At 48.7% G+C, this 23087-nt stretch overlaps 10 protein-coding genes across 10 annotated transcripts; 7 read left to right on the top strand and 3 right to left on the bottom strand. All coding sequences in view use genetic code 12, as the record gives it.

The window, feature by feature from the left end:
* Positions 1–5: 5 nt before the first annotated feature.
* Positions 6–482, top strand: LODBEIA_P11220 (uncharacterized protein; the record flags this gene model as incomplete). The annotated part of the gene is made up of 1 exon (XM_066970976.1): positions 6–482. The coding sequence occupies one exon, from the start codon at positions 6–8 to the stop codon at positions 480–482; it is 477 nt and encodes a 158-aa protein (XP_066828060.1).
* A 185-nt stretch (positions 483–667) lies between these two features.
* LODBEIA_P11210 (uncharacterized protein) lies at positions 668–2761 on the top strand (the record flags this gene model as incomplete). The annotated part of the gene is made up of 1 exon (XM_066970975.1): positions 668–2761. One exon carries the CDS (start codon positions 668–670, stop codon positions 2759–2761), a length of 2094 nt encoding a protein of 697 aa, XP_066828059.1.
* An 842-nt stretch (positions 2762–3603) lies between these two features.
* On the top strand, positions 3604–4857 carry LODBEIA_P11200 (uncharacterized protein; the record flags this gene model as incomplete). The annotated part of the gene is made up of 1 exon (XM_066970974.1): positions 3604–4857. One exon carries the CDS (start codon positions 3604–3606, stop codon positions 4855–4857), a length of 1254 nt encoding a protein of 417 aa, XP_066828058.1.
* Positions 4858–5136: 279 nt separating this feature from the next.
* LODBEIA_P11190 (uncharacterized protein) lies at positions 5137–5421 on the bottom strand (the record flags this gene model as incomplete). The annotated part of the gene is made up of 1 exon (XM_066970972.1): positions 5137–5421. The coding sequence occupies one exon, from the start codon at positions 5419–5421 to the stop codon at positions 5137–5139; it is 285 nt and encodes a 94-aa protein (XP_066828057.1).
* Positions 5422–5606: 185 nt separating this feature from the next.
* LODBEIA_P11180 (uncharacterized protein) lies at positions 5607–6065 on the top strand (the record flags this gene model as incomplete). The annotated part of the gene is made up of 1 exon (XM_066970971.1): positions 5607–6065. One exon carries the CDS (start codon positions 5607–5609, stop codon positions 6063–6065), a length of 459 nt encoding a protein of 152 aa, XP_066828056.1.
* Positions 6066–7179: 1114 nt separating this feature from the next.
* LODBEIA_P11170 (uncharacterized protein) lies at positions 7180–11958 on the top strand (the record flags this gene model as incomplete). The annotated part of the gene is made up of 1 exon (XM_066970970.1): positions 7180–11958. One exon carries the CDS (start codon positions 7180–7182, stop codon positions 11956–11958), a length of 4779 nt encoding a protein of 1592 aa, XP_066828055.1.
* Positions 11959–12728: 770 nt separating this feature from the next.
* On the top strand, positions 12729–13643 carry LODBEIA_P11160 (uncharacterized protein; the record flags this gene model as incomplete). Its single annotated transcript, XM_066970969.1, has 1 exon — positions 12729–13643. The coding sequence occupies one exon, from the start codon at positions 12729–12731 to the stop codon at positions 13641–13643; it is 915 nt and encodes a 304-aa protein (XP_066828054.1).
* Positions 13644–17975: 4332 nt separating this feature from the next.
* Positions 17976–19342, top strand: LODBEIA_P11150 (uncharacterized protein; the record flags this gene model as incomplete). The annotated part of the gene is made up of 2 exons (XM_066970968.1): positions 17976–17989; positions 18043–19342. The coding sequence occupies 2 exons, from the start codon at positions 17976–17978 to the stop codon at positions 19340–19342; spliced, it is 1314 nt and encodes a 437-aa protein (XP_066828053.1).
* Positions 19343–19585: 243 nt separating this feature from the next.
* On the bottom strand, positions 19586–21766 carry LODBEIA_P11140 (uncharacterized protein; the record flags this gene model as incomplete). The annotated part of the gene is made up of 1 exon (XM_066970967.1): positions 19586–21766. One exon carries the CDS (start codon positions 21764–21766, stop codon positions 19586–19588), a length of 2181 nt encoding a protein of 726 aa, XP_066828052.1.
* A 133-nt stretch (positions 21767–21899) lies between these two features.
* On the bottom strand, positions 21900–23048 carry LODBEIA_P11130 (uncharacterized protein; the record flags this gene model as incomplete). Its single annotated transcript, XM_066970966.1, has 1 exon — positions 21900–23048. One exon carries the CDS (start codon positions 23046–23048, stop codon positions 21900–21902), a length of 1149 nt encoding a protein of 382 aa, XP_066828051.1.
* Between the last annotated feature and the right edge of the window lie 39 nt (positions 23049–23087).

Raw genomic sequence — 23087 nt, 5'->3', positions numbered from 1 at the left:
TCCGAATGCCAATCAAATACATCAAGGGCGACTTGTTTAGCCATACAGCCCGTAAACCGTGTATACTAGCACACGCTTGCAACACTGGCGGAAGCTGGGGCGGCGGGATCGCAGCTGTGTTTAGACGCAAGTTTCCTCACGCTAATCAACAGTACAGCGAATACTGCCACGGGAATCGAAACTTGCTCGGAACCTCGTTGTTGTTGAAAGGTGATGATTTTGACAAGAATAGGATCTACATTGCCTGTTTGTTCACCAGTGACTTTCAGCAGACACCAGAGGAGATTGTGGCGCTCACGGATGAGGCAGTGCATGATCTCGTTGGTCAATTAAAGGCAATCGACGTTGAAACAGACAACGGCAAAGCTGTCATCAACATGCCAAAGATCAACGCGGGGATATTCGGAGTGCCATGGCAAGACACCGAAGCAGTTCTTGCAAAGTATACAGACTTGCAGATCAATGTATACGTCATGGACTAACACCAGTTGTTTCCGGCGTGAGATCACATCGGTCAACGGTGTTCGTTAGCTGTAGGTCGTGTGTACCGGTGAAAAACTTGTTGCCGGTGCCACCAAGATGAAAACTACAACTTGTAAATATTTAATATACAGATTGTTATCGCCCTACTCCAAAACTGTCCAACCTCACTCCGCCATTATCAATCATGGATGAGGGCTTGATTGCTACAATCAACAAGTTGCAGGATGCTTTGGCTCCATTGGGCGGCGGCTCGCAGTCACCAGTCGACTTGCCTCAGATCACCGTTGTGGGATCGCAATCCTCGGGCAAATCTTCAGTGTTGGAGAACATTGTAGGGAGAGACTTTCTTCCACGAGGCACGGGTATTGTCACTAGAAGACCGTTGGTTTTGCAGTTGACCAATAGAAGAGCCACCCCTAAAAACAAACAAGAGCTACTCGATATCGAAGCGAATGAAGGCGGCGGGCAGAAGGAAGACAACCCTGACGAGTGGGGGGAGTTTTTGCATCTCCCAGGTAAAAAGTTTTACAACTTTGAAGACATCAGGACTGAAATTGTGCGTGAAACGGACGCCAAGACCGGTAAGAACTTGGGTATCTCGCCCGTGCCCATCAATTTGAGAATCTACTCGCCCCACGTGTTGACATTGACGTTGGTGGACTTGCCCGGTTTGACAAAAGTGCCCGTTGGAGACCAGCCAAAGGATATTGAGAAGCAAATCAGAGACATGATTATGAAGTTTATTTCCAAGCCCAACGCCATCATCTTGTCGGTAAACGCGGCAAACACGGATTTGGCCAACTCGGACGGGTTGAAGTTGGCCAGGGAGGTTGACCCTGAGGGCTCGCGTACTATTGGTGTCTTGACCAAAGTCGACTTGATGGACCAAGGCACCGACGTTATTGATATCTTGGCTGGAAGGGTGATTCCGTTGAGATTTGGCTATGTGCCAGTCATCAACAGAGGGCAAAAGGACATTGAAACGAAAAAGACCATTCGACAAGCGTTGGCTAATGAGGCCAATTTCTTTGAAAACCACCCTTCCTACAGAGCCAAGGCCCAGTTCTGCGGCACGCCCTATCTTGCCAAGAAATTGAACGGCATCTTGCTCCACCACATCAAGAGCACGTTGCCGGATATCAAAATGAAGATTGAGCACTCGTTGAAAAAGTACCTGAACGAGTTGAGTTTGTTGGGACCCGAGATGGCAGAGTCGCCCGCGTCCATTGCGTTGAGCATGATTACAAACTTTACCAAGGACTACACGGGGATCTTGGATGGTGAGTCGAAGGAGTTGAGCTCGCAAGAGTTGAGCGGCGGCGCGCGGATCTCGTTTGTGTTTCATGAAATCTACAAAAACGGGATCAATGCGTTGGACCCGTTTGACCAGATCAGAGACGCCGATATCAGAACAATCTTGCACAACACCTCGGGTTCGGCTCCGTCGTTGTTTGTGGGCACTGCTGCGTTTACAGTTTTGGTTAAGCAGCAAATCAAGAGAATGGAGGAGCCATCGATTCGATGCATCAATTTGATCTTTGACGAGTTGGTTCGCATCTTGTCGCAAATCATTAACCAACCGCAATACACTAGATACCCTGCGTTGAAGGAACAGTTGTCCAACCATTTCATCCAGTACCTAAGAGAAGCGTTGGTGCCAACAAATGAGTTTGTCACTGACTTGATCAAGTCCGAGGAAACGTATGTCAACACAGCACACCCTGACTTGTTGACCGGAACCCAAGCTATGGCGTTTGTAGAGGAGAAGTTCCACCCAAAGCCTCAAGTGCAAGTTGATCCAAAGACTGGGAAACCGGTGCCACAGCAGCAACAACAACAACAACAACCACAACACCCACAACACCCAGCAAACTCTGCCAGGCCGGAGGAGTCATCAAATGGATTCTTTGGTGGCTTTTTCTCTTCCAAGAACAAAAAGAGATTGCAGCAGATGGAGGCCCCGCCACCGGTGTTGAGAGCAACGGGTACAATGACCGAGAGAGAAACCATGGAGACAGAAGTGATCAAATTGTTGATCTCATCGTACTATAATATTGTCAAGAGAACAGTCGCTGACATCGTCCCCAAGGCGATCATGTTGAAATTGATCAACAAGTCCAAGGACGAGATCCAGAAGGAGTTGTTGGAGAAAATGTACAGCAACCCTGAGTTGCCCGACTTGGTCAAGGAGAATGAACTCACTGTGCAGAAGAGAAAAGAGTGTATTAGAATGGTTGAGGTGTTGCGAAATGCAAGCGAAATCGTGGCAAGTGTTTAGATTAAACAGATGCAGTGTAACCAATGAAATAGAGTATTCTTGTTTCCTTTTGAGGCCAATGGAGATAACGGTCGTGCGACCATTGAGGCTGGTGGCGTTTGCAAACTCGTCCATTGTGCAACAGAGCAATTTCTTAAGATCACCCTGTGCAGTGTGTTTGCCCTTGTCCCGTTCACGTTGTACGCAGCTTTGCTGTTACCACCACTGCGCAGAATAGAGTCACTTTTTCTCTGTTTTTTTTTTTTTTTTTTTTTTTCACCACGCCTGCAGTAACGTTGCGCAATAATAGAGCTGAGATTTTTCTTCTTTTTTTTTTTACAACCAATTCACCCATTCATCCCCAAAGCAATCACCAAAACTCCCCCCGTTTATCTTTTCGTCCGAGTTTTAGTATTGAATAATAGAGAGCTCCTGGTTAGAACTCAGCACAGGCCGCATCGTCCCTTTCATAAATTTTGCAGCGAAAAAGACTTTTCAAGCCATCGTCGTCTCGTGTCAAACAAAACAGGAGCTGTTACTTCAAGTCGATTTCAAAAACAAAGTCTTTTTGAGTCCTTGTTGAAGTCTCCGTGAAAAGTGCTTATATGCCAAAGAAACCACTACGAAAAAGCCTATTTTTTATCAATAGATTGATCGAGCCCGGGTAACGCCGAAAATATAAAGTACTACCAGAGCAAGTGCAACTCTTACAATCACACCTACGCCGATCGTGTCGTTCAAATTCTTACCTGAGAAACACCGCTGACATCAAAAAAGCAACCCACCTCCACAGTTTACCAATTGGAACGTTTCTTGCTACTTCTCCGTTTCAATAAGCGAACCCCACAAGAGTAAGTTTCGCTATGGCCACTCCTGCTTGCCCCGAACCGTTTGTCGACCATGAACTATCGATCAACTTAGACTCCACGTTTGCCTTTGAAGGTCCAGAAAAGTTGTTGGAGATTTGGTTTTGGAAGTCGGAGAGTGTCTTGCCCGAGAGCGCACCAGTGGGAGGTTTGCGCTCTATCGCGAGAGAGTCTTGGGCCAAGATGTTGGACTTGGTCAGCTGCAAGATCTTGTCCATGAAATCGTCCAGGTACATGGACGCGTACTTGTTGAGTGAATCGTCGTTGTTTGTGTTCCCACACAAGTTGATCTTGAAAACGTGCGGTACCACCACTACGCTAGCATGCTTGGAGGAGTTGTTCACAATGGCGCAGTCCATCTGCGCAATGGGCAGCAAGGAAATCTACCGAGTCTTCTACTCAAGAAGATCTTTCATGTTCCCCGAGAAACAGATCCACGTGCACAAGGACTGGAAACACGAGGTGTCGTTGTTGAACCAGCACTTTAGCTTGGGCAAGTCCTACGTCGTGGGCAACTTTGACAGCGACGACCATTGGTATCTTTATGTAGGAGGAGAAGAGCAAGACCACCCTCTGGCTGGCAGCAGCGCAGACCAGACTTTTGAAATATTGATGACTGAGTTGGACCCGGAGTGTGCGTCCAAGTTTATCTACTCGAGAAAACCAGGTGACGATATTGGCGAGCAGGATGATTTGGGACACGAGCTAGGCTGGGAAACCATGATGGAGACAGAGTTGGACACGGTTTTCCAATCGCCAAGGGTCAATACTCATTTGCCTTCGCCTTCGTTGTCGGACGTTTCCGAAGACGAGGACTGCATGGATTGCAAGACTGACGACAACTGCCTCCAGGCTAGCGCCAATTTTGAGTTCATCAACGATGCCTTTGCATTTACTCCCTGTGGCTACTCTTCCAACTCCATCTGTTCCAACGTTGCCGGTGGGTACTACTACACGCTCCACATAACTCCCGAGTCGGGCTGGAGCTACGCGTCGTTTGAAACCAACTACCCCTTTAACGAAACAGTGGACGTGATCACAGTCTTGACCAAAGTGTTGAAGATTTTCAAGCCAAAGAAGTTTTCCTTGACCTTGATTGAGGAGATTTCGGATGAGCAGCACTTGACTGGAAAGCAGTTGGTTGGGTGCGACTTGATCTTGAAGGAATTGGGCTACAAAAGGAATGAAAAGGCGGTGTACGATTTGAAAAATGAGTACAACTTGTTGTACATGAATTTTCGAAGTGGATAGGTTAGTGTATAGAGGAGATGTCATTTACATGTGAAAGTATTTTGGCAAATTTTGTTGCGAAAATGCTATAAAAAGTATCACTATCCCATTCTGACTCAGCACCATGATATCGCGCCCCTTAGGAGAAGGATGCGTGAGAATAAAGACTTTTACACAGCTACCGCTGGTTTAATGGGGACAGACCATTGCAATTGTTCTCTCTTTTCCCTTCAGTCTCATTCTGGTGCTACAGTGTCAGCTCACGCATTGCCAGTGCCAAGTAAACCATACCCAGTTGACTCAATCTCGCTCATTCTGGCCTCGCTGCTCCTGTTGCATCTTCTTTTGTATCCTCGACTTTGCCTCCGGAGTTAGCTCTAAAGTTGCAGAGTCCAGAACAGTCATCTTGACTGGGACTTTCTCCCTTTGCCTGCGCTCGACTTCCTCGGGAGAGTGTGGTTCGTATTTGACAAACTGGAAATCAGAGCCAACTTTGTGCGCGGCATAGACTCCAACAAGTACTGCGATGGTGCCCACGATAAACTTGTGGGACATTGGCGACCCCTGACCCATGCTTTGCCTCATTAGTGACGTGAGTGGGGCTAGCAACAGCTTCGAGGGAAATCTTCACTCTTGACCTATTGGCCGATTTTGACAGCGCTTGCACGACTTTGTACAAACGAGGGCGAGCAAGGTGATAACAGAGAGGGAAAATCACCAACCACTGGTGTCTTTTTTGACACCCAATTTTACAGCCTCCACACTAATTAATGGCTGCACTTCCCAAACGAATCCTCAAGGAGACCGAGCGGTTAGTAAGTGACCCAGTCCCGGGGATCACCGCGACGCCAAGCGAAGACAACCTTCGATACTTTGAAGTGACAATCGACGGGCCGAGCCAGTCCCCCTACGCTGAAGGAGTGTTCCACCTCGAGCTCTATTTACCTGACGACTACCCCATGTGTGCCCCAAAAGTGCGCTTTTTGACCAAGATCTACCATCCCAATATCGACAAGTTGGGGAGAATATGTTTAGACGTGCTCAAGGACAACTGGTCGCCGGCATTGCAGATCAGAACCATCTTGTTGAGCATACAGGCCTTGTTGGGCGCACCAAACCCGGACGACCCTTTGGCGAATGATGTTGCCGAAGACTGGAAGCGGGACGAAAAGAAGGCCGTCGAAGTGGCAAAGGAATGGACTGCCAAATACGCGACGAGAAAGGAATGAGCTGTTTACAAGGCATGGGAACTACACCAGAGGGTTTTTTTTTTTTTTAGATAATGAATGATGATCTTTTATCATATGTGTGTGGACAGAACTAGTCGTTGTACCGTATACTGCTACGAGTAAGTTCACCTATTAATAGTAGTCTCAACAATAAGATTTTGAGATCTGGCGGGTCTGCTTCGCAGGGCTTGTTTACAACCTCATATTCGGGTGGCCACCACAGGCCTGTCGAGGGTAAATGTATCCAGGTGATGGAGAACAAACTCAACCCAACGCGTCGTTTGTTAACCAAACACGGCCGTTGCTCCCAGCCCCGAATCTGAACTAACCGATCCCGAACATTCTTGAAAAAAAAAAACAAAAAGAAAATAGAGAATCTCGGACTCTTTTGTGGTGGTTAACTCCACCAATGAGAACAAGACAGTCCACTTATGGTCGTGATCACATACAGATCCCATAACCTAGCTATTGTCCCGATGCTATGGTCTCAGTATAAACACCGCATATCCTGGTGAAAACGGAATTTCCACGAATGCAGTTTTGATATTGACCGAAAGAGAAAGCGGCAATAAAAAAAAAAAAAAAAGAAAAGGAAAAGCGAACTCTTCGTGCCGCAGGTTCCCGGTTAGAAATGACGTTGGTCAGATGCCCACACCACGCAGCCCCCTTGCTACTTCACGGGCAGGCGATGTGCAGTCAAGGACCATCCACTAAGCAAAAGCAACTGCTCTGGTAGACTGAAAAGCGCCTGAAGGCCAGGTAGTAAGATGGCTGACAAGAGGAAGGGGGTCTCTCAGTCAAACCCCGTAATCATGTCAACCCGTAATGAAATTTTAATCTTTTTTTTTTTTTCTTTTAATATTTTATATTTCGGGCTTTATTAAAAGAATCGTGTTTCTCTGAAAAAGGTCAAGGGCCTGGCTTTTTTTTTTACAACCAAACCGGTGAATCCAAGATCTGTTGTTTGTATTGCTGAGGTTGACTTTCGAAAGTCAAACGCGCTGCTTCACATTCACCTACTGGTATCTTTTCACTGCCAGATCTCACCTAAGATCCGGATCGGATGGAAAGATTGCGAAAATACCGCAGACCCATTGAGTAGAATTACAGCACCATGGTGAGTCGTGATAAAAGCAGGGCACAGACGAGTCCCTTTAGTGATCACAGCGCCGAGTTGGAAGACGATGATGGCTCAATCTTGAAATCACCGTTGGAAGCGCACTTTGACAAGGGCCGTTTGTCGTACCACGGCTCGGCCAGCCTGGCCAACCACGACTCATACTCTGATGATTCCATGCCACCCACGCCAAAGCTTGCCGCAGACTCATTCGACAACGGGAAAAGCTCTCGTTTGAAGTTTCAATTGGGGTCCAACCAAACACCCCCCTCGTCGTCGTCTTCGTCGTCGGTTTCCCCGTCAAAGCACCGGTTTTCCAAATCGCCAAAGTCTCCCTTTTTGGACGACGTGATATTGGAGGATGAAGTGTACCAGAAACCCAAGGCGGAGGAAGCTGAAAACACAGCAGAGGTGTCGGGACTGCATGAAGACTTGGCCACCAGAAGACACCGGTGGGGCACGTTCAGAGACAAAAACGGGAGACCCGATCTGGCCAAAACAGGCGTGGGCCGGTCCAGGACCTTGAACAAGATACTACATCCACACCGCAACGACAAGGGGCACCACCACCGACTGTTGAAAGGGAGGATCAAGTCCATCAGGAAACCAAACACTCACTCGATTGACTTCCCCGAGCTCCACCACCGTGACTCGGACTCTGACAGCAACAAAGACGCGCCGGAAGGGGATTCTAAAAACAGAAAGCTGGAGAAGCGCACAGTGGTGTTCAACAGAGAGCTCCCTGAACAGTTTACAGACATGGAGACGGGCAAGCCAAACACCAACTACCCCAGGAACAAGATCAGAACGACAAAGTACACCCCACTCACGTTCTTACCGAAAAACATATTCAACCAGTTTTTCCACAACATTGCCAATATTTATTTCCTTGCGTTGATTATCTTGGGTGCGTTCCAGATCTTTGGTGTCCCCTCACCGTCAATGGCGGCGGTGCCGTTGATTGTCATTGTCATTATCACCGCGATAAAGGACGCCGTAGAGGACTCCAGGAGGACAATCACGGACTTGGAAGTGAACAACCAGCATACGCATATTTTGGAACAAGTGCATGACTCGGACTACCACTATGAAAACCGAAACGTGAATGATGAAAAAGTGTCTCTCTGGAGGAGGTTCAAAAAGTGGAACACAAAGTTGTTGGTCAAGTTCTGGGGAGCACTGAAGAGCAGCCTCACAAAGGAAGGAAGGGCGAATAGAGCGAGGGAAAAGCACAACCGTGAAAACAACATCCAGGAGGGAGAAGCACGAAAGTCGTTTGAAAGTGATGTTGTCACTCCGCGAAACTCGATTGATCCGTTTGGCGAAACCATTCGACAATCGTTTCACAAACCACGGTCCTCGGGACAGGCACAACCAAAGACTCTAAAATTTGTTCGCAAGTGCTGGAAAGATGTCAGAGTGGGGGACCTCTTGCGTATCTACAACAACGACGAGGTCCCCGCCGATGTGGTGATTCTATCCACGAGTGACGACGACAACTGTTGCTTTGTCGAGACAAAGAACCTCGATGGGGAGACAAACCTCAAGGTCAAACAAGCATTAAAGTACTCTTCAGTCGATGACAAAATCACCAAAGCCGACGACTTGATCGACAAGTCGTTCCAAATTGACTCAGAGGGCCCGCATGCAAACCTCTACTCATACGAGGGCAACTTGAAATACACTGCTCGCAACGGGCACCCACTAGAGGAGCCCGTCACTATCAACAACTTGCTTCTACGTGGATGCTCTTTGAGAAACACCAAATGGGTTATTGGGATAGTGGTGTTTACCGGAGACGACACCAAGATCATGCTCAACGCCGGGGTCACGCCAACAAAGCAATCGCGCATGTCCAAGGAGTTGAACTACTATGTCTTGTTGAACTTTCTCTTGTTGTTTATCATTTGTTTCGTCTCGGGCTTAGTCAATGGGTTGTATTATAGGAAAACAGGGACGTCGCGGGACTACTTTGAGTTTGGCACCATTGCGGGCACCCCCGCGCTCAACGGGCTCGTGGGGTTCTTTGTCGCGGTGATATTGTACCAGTCATTGGTTCCCATCTCGTTGTACATCACCATTGAAATTATTAAAACGGCGCAGGCGTTTTTCATATACTCCGACGTGGGGATGTACTATCCAAAGTTGGATTTCCCGTGCACCCCGAAATCGTGGTCCATTAGTGACGACTTGGGCCAGATTGAGTATATATTTAGTGACAAGACGGGGACATTGACGCAAAACGTGATGGAGTTTAAAAAGTGTACGATAAACGGTGTCTCGTATGGCCGTGCGTATACAGAGGCGTTGGCAGGGTTGAGAAAACGTCAAGGTGTGGATGTTGAAGCCGAGGCAGCGCATGAACGTGCGATGATTGCAGAGGATAAAGTGGAGATGGTTGACAAGTTGCGCGGGTTGCTCAAAAGCACCACCTACGATGACGAAATCACGTTTGTTTCGCTGAAGTTTGTTGACGATCTCTTGGGTGCTGCGGGTGAAGACCAACAGGAGGCTGGCTACCATTTCATGTTGGCGTTGGCATTGTGCCACTCGGTCTTGGCCGAGCAGAGCGAAAAGAACCCGCACAAGTTGGTGTTGAAAGCGCAATCCCCCGATGAGGCCGCGCTAGTGGGCACTGCCCGCTCCTTGGGGTTCAATTTCAAAGGCACCACGAAAAAGGGCTTTTTGGTGGACGAGTTTGGCACGTGCAAGGAGTACCAGGTGTTGAACACGTTGGAGTTTAACTCCACAAGAAAGAGAATGAGCACTATTATCAAGATACCGAGTGACCCGCCCAGGGCGTTGTTGCTCTGCAAAGGTGCAGATAGCATTATTTATGAGCGGTTGTCCAAGACCGAGAACGACCCGGAGATGCTCGAGGCCACTGCTAGGGACCTTGAGGAGTACGCCACGGAGGGGTTGCGGACATTGTGCATTGCCGAGCGAGAGTTGACGTGGGAGCAGTACACCGAGTGGAACAAACGGCACCAGGTGGCGGCGTCCTCGTTGGAGGATAGAGAGGGCAAGATGGAACAAGTGGCGGACGCTATCGAGCAGGAGTTGGTGTTGCTTGGGGGTACCGCGATTGAAGACCGGTTACAAGATGGGGTCCCCGATGCCATCTCGTTATTGGCCGAGGCCGGGATCAAGTTGTGGGTCTTGACTGGCGACAAGGTCGAGACTGCGATCAACATTGGCTTTTCGTGTAATTTATTGGGCAACGAGATGGACTTGCTCGTGATCAAAACTGCTTATTCTAGCGAGGAAACAGAAAAGATGGGCCTCGAGCTAGGCTTTGGCAACGCCGAGGCGCAAATCATCGACAATGTTATCAGCTTTTACTTGAACCGCCACTTCAACATGGAAGGCACCATCGACGAGCAAGAGGCTGCCATTGGTGATCACACTGCTCCAGATGCCCGGTTTGGCGTGGTTATTGACGGGGACGCATTAAAGCTTGCCTTGATGAACCGCGACACCAAACGGAAATTCCTCTTGCTCTGCAAAAAATGCAGAGCCGTGTTGTGCTGCCGGGTGTCGCCCGCACAGAAAGCCGCAGTGGTCAAGCTAGTCAAGGACACGTTGGATGTCATGACCTTGGCGATTGGAGACGGGTCCAACGACGTGGCCATGATTCAAGCCGCGGATGTCGGTGTGGGGATCGCGGGAGAAGAAGGCCGGCAAGCGGTGATGTCCTCTGATTATGCGTTTGGCCAGTTTCGGTTCCTCGCGCGGTTGTTGCTCACCCACGGCCGGTGGTCCTACAAACGCTTCAGCGAAATGATCCCGTCGTTCTTCTACAAAAACATCATCTTCAACATAGCCTTGTTCTGGTACGGGATCTACTGCGACTTTGACGGGACGTACTTGTTTGAGTTTACCTATCTCATGTTCTACAACTTGGCATTCACGTCGCTTCCCGTCATCTTCATGGGCATCTTTGACCAAGACGTGAGCGCAAAAGTGAGTCTCCTTGTGCCGCAACTATACCGCTCGGGTATTTTGAGAAACGAAATGAGCGATTTAAAGTTTTACATTTACTGTCTTGACGGAATATACCAGAGTGCCATTTCCTTCTTTTTCCCTTACTTGATGTACAAGACGCTGTTTCCTGGGGAGAACGGGAAACCGGTCGACCATAGGTTCTGGGTCGGGGTGCCTGTTACAGTCATTGCATGCACAAGTTGCAACTTGTACTTGCTTTTCCACCAACGTCGGTGGGACTGGCTCAGCTCGCTAATCATTGGCATCTCGATCCTCATTGTGTTTATCTGGACGGGGCTCTGGTCGTCGTCGGAGTACTCGTCGCAGGAGTTCTACAAGGCGGCGGCGCAAGTGTTTGGCATGACCGCGTTCTGGGCGGTCATCTTCATTGGAATCTTGGTGTGCCTACTTCCAAGGTTCTTCTATGACATTTTACAGAAATTGTACTTTCCCAAGGACGAAGACATCATCAGGGAGTGCGTGCAAAGAGGCGATTTCGACCCGTACCCTGCCAACTATGACCCAACAGACCCCGATAGGCCAAAGATCAGCGCCTACTCAAGCGCAGTGGTCAACCGGATGAGCATGGACCATCGCGTCTCCGACGATAGGGTCGACATGAGCAACCAGGCCACGACGCCGCACACGCCACCACCGGGGTTCCTCGCTCAAATGCGAAGGAAAAGCAAGAGCTTCCGCCACCACTCCGACTTGCTGACGGAAACCATCCAAATGGAGGTATTTGATGAAAACCAGAGACGCATTTCAATGATTAGCGAGAGAAATAGATAGACAGTGTAGATTATAGAAAACTAACAGTTGATGAGATGGAGCGAGAAAAGATTAATGGCGCGTGTCGAGGCGCACTGGCTCTTTGGCTCAAATTTTTCAGGTGGAAAATACCACAAAATCGAGCGATGGGAATGGGGAGAAAGTGAGCGAATGAAGTGAGGTTCAATTGGGCACTGGCATTGGCATTGGGATGTGCGCTGCTTGGAGGGGTCAGCAGGGACACATAGGATGGGGAGGGAGTCACCAGTACCGAGCCGTTGCGTTGGCCCAGGTCTAACAATTTTCTCTCCCTCTATATAGGTGGCACTAATTGGCCAATAAAAACCGTGCATTGTCAGTTCCTACATGAATTTTTTTTTATTCCGTAAATCACCGCGATAACCAGAAAGTCGTGTGTCACGGCGCCAGCTCTAGCTACAAAAGTGCCAACAACACGGGTCTTTGAGTCGGGAGTCCTCCTCGTTAAGCCGTTGGTGGTTGATCCATCATCATTGGCATAGTATTCACATTATCCAGCATGACCTCCCGACTCAAACGACACCAATAACACCGTTGTTGCATAAAAAAAAACAGAAATATACAAAAATAAAAAACTTTTTATCAGAAAATTATTCGCTCAACTCTATTGCAGTTTCTGAAAGAGAAAAAGTTTTTCCTTATAAAATGTCGAAAACTTTTCCTGATTCCTGTTCCTCTTTTTTACACACTCTTCTTTTTTTTCTCCCCTTTTATTTCACCCAAGCAACCCCGTTTACATATTCAATACTACAATGGCAGCTGAAAAGAGTAACTTCTTAGTCGATTTCCTTATGGGAGGTGTCTCCGCCGCAATCTCCAAGACTGCCGCAGCACCAATTGAGAGAGTCAAGTTGTTGATTCAGAATCAAGATGAGATGTTGAAGCAAGGTAGATTGTCCCACCCATACACTGGTATCGGGGACTGTTTCAGAAGAACGGCCGCAGATGAAGGTCTCATTGCCTTTTGGAGAGGTAACACCGCCAATGTTATCAGATACTTCCCAACACAAGCTTTGAACTTTGCTTTCAAGGACAAGTTCAAGGCCATGTTTGGTTTCAAGAAAGATGAGGGTTACTGGACCTGGTTTGCAGGTAACTTGGCCTCTGGTGGTTTGGCCGGTGCCACTTCGTTGGCCTTTGTCTACTCCTTGGACTATGCCAGAACCAGGTTGGCCAACGACGCCAAGTCTGCTAAAGGCGACGGTAAAGGTAGAGAGTTTAACGGTTTGATTGATGTTTACAAGAAGACCTTGGCTTCCGACGGTATTGCCGGTCTTTACAGAGGTTTCGGTCCTTCCGTTGTTGGTATCATTGTCTACAGAGGTCTCTACTTTGGTCTCTACGATTCGTTGAAACCAGTTGTCTTGGTTGGTCCATTGCAAGGCTCGTTCTTGGCCTCGTTCCTCTTGGGTTGGGCCGTCACCACCGGTGCCTCTACTGCTTCGTACCCATTGGATACCGTTAGAAGACGTATGATGATGACCTCAGGTCAAGCCGTCAAGTACAACGGTGCTCTCGACTGTGCTAGAAAGGTTATTGCCGCTGAAGGTGTCAAGTCTCTTTTCAAGGGCTGCGGTGCTAACATCTTGAGAGGTGTTGCCGGTGCCGGTGTCATTTCCTTGTACGATCAATTGCAAGTTATCATGTTTGGAAAGAAGTTCAAGTAAATTTTATATAGTTAGATAGAATACTGATTTCTATAAGCCAGTGGAAACTCTGAAAAGCCTTGGATGGTTCACGCGAGAGGTGTCAAGCGAAACGTTAATGCCGATGGACACAAAGTCATGGCAAATAACCTCTATTCCCGAGTCAATGAAGGTGTCACGTAGCCAAACAATAAGGTTGTCACGTGAGTTAGTAGACTCTCATTGATGGTGGCTGCTCTTGCTCCGTAAATTTTCAAAGATAGGGCCTGTACCGGAAGAAATTTCATAAAGCATGACTTCCTCTGGTGATGTAAGTTGTCAGGTAGAATTGGTTGTGAAATTGGGCCTTGATGCTGAGCAGACAACTGAGTGAGCAGATGAAGCTCAATTATATAGTGTCAATAGAGGAGAGAAAAGCCATGTTTTCGTCACTATGAAATGTTCCAGTTTCGTTTTCATGGCTACCACTGGTTTACTGTGAAGTCACGTGCGCGCACACTCAACTCTGGGCGTTGTTAAAACTCTTCAGGAAACATCTTTTTCCCAGTGTGAGGTTATTTTGTTCCACTTGTCCATTAACGCGTCAAACGGGGGTAGTGTCGACTCTGTTTCACGTTGTTTAAACGTTTGAATAACAAGAAATAGGGGCAGTTATTGATTGTCTTTTCCAACAACCGTGTGTGGGGTAACCCTCACTTTTGTAATTGTCGGGGAGCTTTTCAAGATGGCCTTTGCAGAATGCGCTTGTCGTAGCATGCCCCACCGCAGATCATGAGCGGCTCCCCTCATCTCTTGAGTGTGCTCTTTTTACAACTCCCCCATCCGCCCCGCTCTCTCTTCGAGAAGGACGTATCTCCGAGTCTAAAACTTACCCCTCGTGAACGCAACACCGACGACTGTTGGTGATAATGCCTGAGCTTTGAAACATATGTTCCCTGATTCAGTGCTTGCGCACCTTTACTGGATTTTGAAAGAGTTTGACCCGGACTTTGGTGTCACCACGAGCAAGGAGGTTCCGCAAGTGATGTTGCCTTTGCTCATCTCAATCTCAAACAGTTCCGCACTTTACAATCCCAACAAATTTTTGAAACCACTGCCGAGCACTTGCAAACATGGTGGTACGCACCAAGACTTATGTCTGACCCTCACCAATAAGCCTCTGCTGATCGGTCAAGAGGATTGTGGATCGATCGGCACACAGCACAAAGCACCGTTGGAGTTGTCCAGAACCAACCATCCCTTGTTCAAAGCAGTACGATGGTTTCGAACTCTCTCGAAACTCCGACACAATCGTTTCCAAGGTTATCTCCTAAGCGACGAGTGCAAAGTAGCAATTTGGTTGACCTTCCACAACCACTATTGCTCTGAGACGCGTACTATCATGTACCATCGTCAAAAACTGAGCAAGTGAATAGATGACTGAATAGGAAAGTGGAGTAAAACATTCTCTCTTGCCAATCGCTAATGGTTCATAACCGTCATGTATCGTGACGGCATGCTAAAACTGTTTAGTCAATGAAAAAAGAAGGGCACAGCTAATGATGTGCATGACGAGATATTTACAAATGCCATCAAAATCTCAACTCTTGTTTCACTAGGGATGCTTTCTAGAGAACACAGGACTGGAGAGAGAGACGACCACGATGGCGAGAAGACACTTTCCGCAATTGGTTCACCTTTTGTTCAAGGAAGAGCGCTTGCGTCAAAGCAATTCCTCAGTTTGTGCTTCTCCTTTCAAAGTGGGGCGCAAACAATCGCTAGAGACCTTCCACGAGGTCTATTTTCTTGAATCCGCTGAACCCGTTACCCCTCGCTCAGACTCTGGCTTGCCCCGCTAGCAACAGGGTAGGTTTGCAAAGGTTTTATCTCCTTCCCCAAAGCAATTAAAGCCTGTGCCTAACTAGTCAAGAGCATTCCTGGAATTGCTAAGATTGCCGGAAATTTGCGTCGCTGAGCCTACTTAGATCTTGACTAGATAGGCTCCTGCACTGTTTCTTATCCCTGGCCCCACAACGTTTTAGAGCAAACGTTTCAGTCCTTCTGAAATAGTCTCCACGCGCTAGAGCTCTAGGGAGGTAAAACTAGGGAGATCTGATTGGTTCCATTCGTGAGCTCTGCTGGGCACATCCTAATGTGCTGCTTAAGCACCTCCACTGTAAATATCGTTGTTCCAACCACTTGAAGCAGTCGACCCGAGACTCATCCCATCCCATGGAAAAGTAAAATTTTGTAAATTCACGTAGCAAGTGGTTTTAGCTGCAATTGCTGCAAAACGGCCAATGTTGTCTGCAGTAAATAAAACGGCCTAATTAGGCCGAGAGTGACTAGATAGGAAATGTAAATACTGCGACTGCTCCTCGCCAGCTACCAGATGCCTACGTCCGATTGTTGAAAATCACCCACTTGTACTTTATATTGCTGCACTTCATATCCAGAACAATAGGCCGCAAATGATTAAAAAGCGGGTTTCTCGATTTCAAACCTCCCCACGGTTAGTGCTTATTTTACTTCACCATTTGTAAACAGTGAGGAGACACCAGAGATTTGCTATTAGAAACGAGGGTGCCACCAGCGTTGTACACAATTCCACACTTGAACCCCAAGGTGAACTTTAAACCCTCAAGGATTCTGGATTGAGGCCTCTTGTGGTGGCGGGGCGATCTATTAGGAGGGAAAACGACAGTGAAAGCTTAAATTGGCGAGCCTAGCTTCCAAGTAGTATTGGCACTAAATCAAGTGGGGTCGAACCGCGGACATACAAAATCGAGGATCTGCAACTTGAATTGCTGGAGAAAACGTGTGGCTTACACTCTTCCCCCTCCCTCTTATTGTCGAAGGCCTTGGATGCTTCCTTTTCTAATTTTTTAATACGCACAGCATGGATGAGCGAAAGTTTCCTTTTCAGGAAGTCCAATTAACATTGCTTAGTCCGTGCTAGAGGTAAATAATATGGGATCCAGCTTGGTATGTGCGCGAAAGTCTACCAGAGGGTAAACCCGTGAAGTCAAGTCTCCGTCCAAGGAACACTCTGGAATTCTTGTTTGTAAAGAAATACGGGCTCGGTCCGCAGGCAGACATAATGTGAGGGCTCTCCCCCTCATCAATAAGTGACAGCTTTTTTTCAAAATAATATTATTTGACATTCCCTTGTTCTGTAGAAGCATGCCGCACCACCGTCCCATTTAGTATCACTTGCGGAATGCCCACCACCACCAGAGTCCTTCCAAGAACAACTTGTCCCGCGCCAATGCCCCTCCTCATTGCACTCTCGTGATCACACAGTCTCCCCAAGTCATCCCCTTGATCTCAGGGTTCATACTTCCGCGTCCCCTTCCGCCTTGATCCGCTGCTTAAATTAGGGCCCCCTCATCCACCCCCACAACTCGGCAGCAACCGCCTTAAAAGCTTAATATCCACTATACTCGGGAGCTACCACATGCCGCAAAATGCCAACTGGCAAACGGTTTAACTTCAAAATGGAAAGGGAAAAAATAAAGTGACGCAATGGTTGCAAAAAAGTTTGTCGGGGAACCTCAAGCAACGGGCAAGGGACGGTGTATTATTTTCGTAAATTATTTTCCGCGCCATCAACCACCCCGGCTCGTAAAGACAGGTGAGTTTCAAGAGGCAGCTCCACTGAGTCAACTGGCCGGCGCCTCGGGTGAACATCAATGACCGACAACCCCCCCCATAGATCACCTCATTAACACACGCTATTGTCAAAAGCTCGACTAACTAGGCAAGCAAATTCGCGATGTTATTTCCACTACCCCTCGCCCGATGCGTCTAATTAACACCAGGGTTGCTCCTCCGTCATTAGCAAGGGGGAGCCCTCTTTCGTTTATTGATTTTCCTGCTTGATTGGGGCCGGGGGGTCATGTACGCCATATACACAGAAAGCAATTACCCAAACAGGCTATAATCAAGTAAAGCGAGTTATATTTTCAGCCCATTCCACATGCCTTTTGCCTATTTAGTCAAACCCCAGTGTGCCATTACAGCAAATGGTGCGCAGAAAATTTTTAAGGTCGATTGGGTTAATTTGACCCTCTTGTGGGTGTTGAAAAAAGGGCCCACGAAAATTAAATTCTTTTTTTTTTTTTCTATTTTTATTTTTAGTTTGGCTATTTTCTTGCCCTGGGTGCATGGTGACACAATATCGCAAGTGTCGAGATACGCTCGAAATCTTCACCACAAGAACCATCCTCAATTGACTTGCCTAGTGGGCGGTCCGCGAATAGTACTATTCGGGAGTCCCTGGAGTTGAGTATATATTGGAAAACATATCCTGCTCTTTCTTACCTCTCTCGTTGGTTCAGCAACACCTCCATCAACCGATACCCCTACACCGATATGAACATTAACGCGTATGTTTGAAACTGCTACTCAGACATCATCAACTCTTACTAACCCGCTATAGCAACGTATTACCTCCAGCTAACGGTAAGAAGCTCTGGAGAGTCAAGAGAACTCCCTCAGCGTCTCACTCAAAGTCCTCATCCACAGACTCACACTCGTCGAGGCACCTGCTGCAGACGTCGATCGAGTGTCTCAACAACTCGTTGAAAATAGCTGCTGCTGCTGCAAAGTTTACCTTGAGAAGACCGCCATTGAGGAGGCCGAAGAACAAACCGGGTAAGCCCAAGGACTTTGTCTTTGTTGATCTCTCCCCTATCAAGTCAGACGACGTGGAGCAGCAAGAAGCCGACAAGGCCGTCCCTGTCAAGAGCAAGGCGCAACCGGAAGCAAACCCGTCCCCGGCTGCCAACTTGCAGTTGCCTTCGCCTACTTTATCCTTGGAAGACTCGCTCTTTGACTTGTCCACATTGCCCAATTTCGATGCACCTCCTACTGCTTCTGCTTCCACCAGCCCCGACTTGGGGTTGGGGATTATGAACTTGGGAATCGACTGGGACCAGCCTGCACCACAACCATTTGCCCACCAAAACAACAACGACCTTTTATACGGATACCAGCAAACCATGATGCAGCAACAACAACAAATCCAGCAGTTGCAACGCCAGTTGCTTGAACAGCAGCAAAGACAAGCTCAGCCGGTGTTGTTCCACTCGACGCCAGCATTGCAATCACAACCTCAATTCCCGCAGCAGCAGCAGCAGCAGCAACTACACTCGCCAATACAGGAGCCAGACTTTAACCAGAAAAGACCTCGACAATGCGCATCTTCTCCAACTGCAGGCCAGTTGCAATTCAAATCGTACCAGCCAAAACCAAAGCACAGCAGGTCATCCTCCGAGGCATCTGTAAGGAAGCCACAGCATAAGAAACAAGTGCAAGCGCACAGGTGTATGAGTTTGCCATACATCCCATCCACAACCAACATCCAACAACAACAGCTTCCCGAAGCGCCACTGTACACGTCAACAACGATGCAAAACGTCGACTCAAACGTGAGCTTGGACGACTTTATGATGCTCAACGACCAGCTCTCGATGAGCTTTGCCCCCGGCATCGCCCAAAACCCCGAATCATACACCCCAGCTACAACCTACTCCGAAGATGAACTCGCCAAACCGGTGTTTAACCAGTTTAGCTTCCAACCACCATGCGTAGAGTTATCATGCGGCTTCGAAGAGTTCCTCACTGGCTCCGCCACCACTGAGCAGCCACTGCAGTACCAGTCGTACCCCGTCTCGATTGCTGCTTCCACCGCATTTAATGAGTTTGAAATGGGCGCATTCTGTCCGATTATAGAGTGAAGCTGGCCTTTGCTCTCCTGCATTTACCCCTAGTTTCAGTTCCTGATATATCCACTTGTTTTTTTTTCCCATTGACTCATTCGGTTTCGCAATCTTATTTCGGTATTCTTGGTTCCACTCATCTGGCTATGAATGGACTCACTTGCTTTTCGGTCACTTTTTAGCACCATGCTTGCTTTTATTTATAACATAATGCAGATACTAAACAAAGTTATACTAGCTAATAAAGATTTCGCTCTCCGCCTATAATGGCGGAATATCTCCTACATAGTTGACGTGGTTCCAGTTGTGTGCAAGATGGATCGACTTTCCTTGCTGTTTCTTGCGCTGGGGCTGCGGGGTTGTACTCTCTGTGTTGTTATTTTTCTCCTCCCAGTTCCGAGCATATCCTACAGCCTGCTTTTGCGCTTCAAAGTCTTCCTCCATGTCGGCCTCCACATACTCCACCTCTTGGTTCTTGACATGGATCAACGGAACATAGTCGGTTTGACACGTGGGTTTGATGTAATCATCCTGATCATCGGTAACCATGCACTGCTTCCTTGCCTCGACGGAGAAACTGGTCACTTTGCAATAACTGGTGTTGTCCAACACCGCCTCTGAAAACCACCGCGTCTCCAACCGTTGGTACAACAACTCGGTCTCGGGAGAGTTACCAATATCCTCCGCCACGTGGTGCCACCACTCGGTGTTGAGGGTCCAGTCCAGCGGCCACTTCAACTCGGGGTCGTACAAGTCCCTGGCGGAGTAGGCAAACTCCCAGTTGGGCTCGGCGCCGTCATTGTAGAACGACTTGTCCAAGGGCGTGTAGTAGGTGAATGAGTTGACAATGCTAAAGCTCTTTTCGTCCACTGCATAGTACTTCCACGCGGGGTTATAGCCAGAGTATGGGCTCACCAGCGGTCCCACCAAGGCGTGGTTCACCGCGTTTTTCAACTCCTTGGCGTCGCTTCCGTCGCACCCGTACTGGACCATAAACGTGTCTGCTTGAACGTGGCCAAAGAAGATCGCCGCTATGACTTTTGGCGAGAACCGCTCAATGATGGAGGTGAAGATCTTGGTGGAAATGGGAAGCGCTTGCTGACTCGGTGGTAGATGCGCGATTATCCACACCCGCTGGTGGTTTCTCTCCGAGTCAATCAACTCCTCAATGAGAAACTTCCACATGCCGTGGGAGTCCACGTCCAACATGTTCCAAAAACAGTACAAGTTCTTTGTGTTCCACACGTTTGAGTTTAAAGATATAACCTTGAGTCCCTTGAGGGTGATGAGCGAGAACCCCGTTTGCGAGTACCGGATCTGCTTCGCGGTGTCGTGGTCGACCCAGTCCAACTCCAGCCACAAGTCCGCGAGAAAGTCAAACTGCCACTGGTACGAGTTGGAGTTTTCGCTGAGGTGCTTTTGCGGAAGCTGGTTCATGGGGAAAATGTCCCGCGTGCCAAACGTGGGGATGACATCGATCTTGTCGAGGTACTTTTTGATGATCCGGTAGCTAGTCTCCTGCGACTTGATGTTCTTGTCCTTGCTCATGTAGCAGCGGTCCGAGTGGTCCACCGTGCCGCCGGTGAATAGCGCAAACTCAAAGGAGAGGTGGTTTTGGTGCAAGTCTCTTATGCACAGCATGGTGTTGTTGAGGAGCAACGCCGGGGTGTCGCATGTGTACTCGCCAAACTGCCGCGCTGGAGTCCACGTCCGCTTCTTCACCTTGGTGATGTCCAAATACTTGCCCTTTTCGAAATGGTTCTTGCGGTAGGTGCTGTCGTAATAGCCGGTGTCCAAGTTTTCATTCACGTGCGGCGCGGCGGCTTTGGTGTTTCTGCAGTGGCTCGAGCAGCACAAGCTTTGGCTGCAGTTGGCTTCGGCAAAGACAGTATAGTCGAGCTGCAAGTTGACATCGCTGATGTGCAAAACATGGAATACCTCGCCGCACCCGTCTGGTGGCTGATAGTTTTTAGGCTTCAGCGGCCACATGTTGGACATGTCGATGTTGGGGGTCTCGGGCAAGACGTGGCACTTTTTGTCATGGTAGTAGCAGAAGTAGTCGCCATCCAACCCTGACGGGTTCATCAAACTGGCAACTTTGGCAAAGTCGTTCCCGGTGCTGGAGTAGTCCTCGCCCGAGTAGCCGTAGTTCATGTGGCACTGCACTTCATCATACCCGGCCTCAACGCACCATGTGAGGAATATCTGCGGCACCAAATCCGGTCTCGTCAAGCCAATGAACTTGGCTATTTGCAACCGGGTCTTGCAGGTGGTGCATTCGTCTAAATCAGTGGCAGCCTCGACGTTGTGCAACTCGGCAACCGCCCTTTTGCAGATTTCCTCGTCGGTAAGAGCAGCCTCCACGGGGGGTTTGTAATGAAAAGGCTGCGCCTCGTAGCCGGTGGCATACACAATGAATAGTGCCAACAAAACCAACAACATTGCCCTTGGGAGATTGTGGTTGTAAGTGTTGTAAGTTTTGCAACAGATTTATTCTAGGGGGGTAGGGGGGTATTTTTTTCTATGGTGTGTGCGGTTACAATATCAATTGCACTAAATAACAATACTTACACCATCAGAGCATCTCGCTGATAGCATTGAGCTTTTCAAGACTCAGTTGGGCGTTCCCCATGGATTCCAAGTCCCGTTTTAAAACAGAGACTAGCTCCTTTGTCAAGGCAAGCTGTTTTATGGAAAACTCCTCCTTCATTCGTTCAATGGCCTCGGCATGGTCATTGAGGATCCTCGTGATTTGTTTTTTCACCAGCTCGTTGTCCTTTCTCATGGCCAGTCGAACGTCGTTGGCGTGGGAGAATACGGACTCCAATAAGCCAATGGCTTTGCCGAGAGCGGCATCGCCTCCGGCCGCAACGTCGCTCTTTAAGCTGTCAACTTGGTCCAAGACTAGCGACAGTATCTCTTCCAAATGCGACGCGGCTGAAGTACTGTATGTTTCCACTAGCTCCGAAACGCTGCCGCTGTCCTCAAGGAGCCTCGTCGCCGCGGGGGAGGACTTACCCCTCGGTTGGAAGCTGCTCCTGACAATGTTACTGCTCTCTAGCTTCAACTGCTTGATCTTGTCGCTCAACTCGTGAAGGTCGAGCAACGCGCGCTCCATCGCCTCTTGGGGGCTCTCTGGCGTGACATGGTGGAAGTTGTAGTACTCGTCGCTGTCGATCTCGGACAAGGTCTCGGGGATCACGTGGGGCAGCAAGTCGATGCCATTGGCAGCCTCTTTGCTTCGAAGCGCCTCGGCCTTCCTGATCGCGGCCACCAACTGGCGCTGCAACGTGCGCACGGTGGGGACAATGAAGTTGGTGTTGTTCTGCTCTCTGAACTTGATGTCGTAGTACTTGTTCTGGATAATCTCCCACTTTTTGGTCTGGCTGAGCGACCTGTTGCCAACGTACTTGAACGGCTTGGTCTCAACTATGAGATAGAGAATCAACTTGACGTCTTCGCCAGACAATTTCATCCGGTGCGGGTTCTTCATGTTGTTGATATGGGCAAGGGCCTGCGACATGGTCACGGGGTCAACCTCCGAGCCCATCAGGTGCTGTCTCTTGCCGGCGGCTGCAACCGCGGCGGAGGCTGTGGCCGCAGCGGACTCTGCGGCTAAACCCTGGTAGTCGATGGAAGAGTGCTCATGGTTGCTGGACTCGCTCGAGTCAACTTTGCCACCGCGGTGCTGCGAGTCGTATTTTTTATGACCTGATGGAGACATGTCTTTAACGTGGGAAAAACTTGTCAATCCTAGTGTCGT

This window comes from Lodderomyces beijingensis (assembly GCF_963989305.1).
Source record: "Lodderomyces beijingensis strain CBS 14171 genome assembly, chromosome: 1".
Lineage (NCBI taxonomy): Eukaryota > Fungi > Ascomycota > Pichiomycetes > Serinales > Debaryomycetaceae > Lodderomyces > Lodderomyces beijingensis.
The sequence above is the reverse complement of the archived record's forward strand: the minus strand, read 5'-3'. Positions and strand labels throughout refer to the sequence as shown.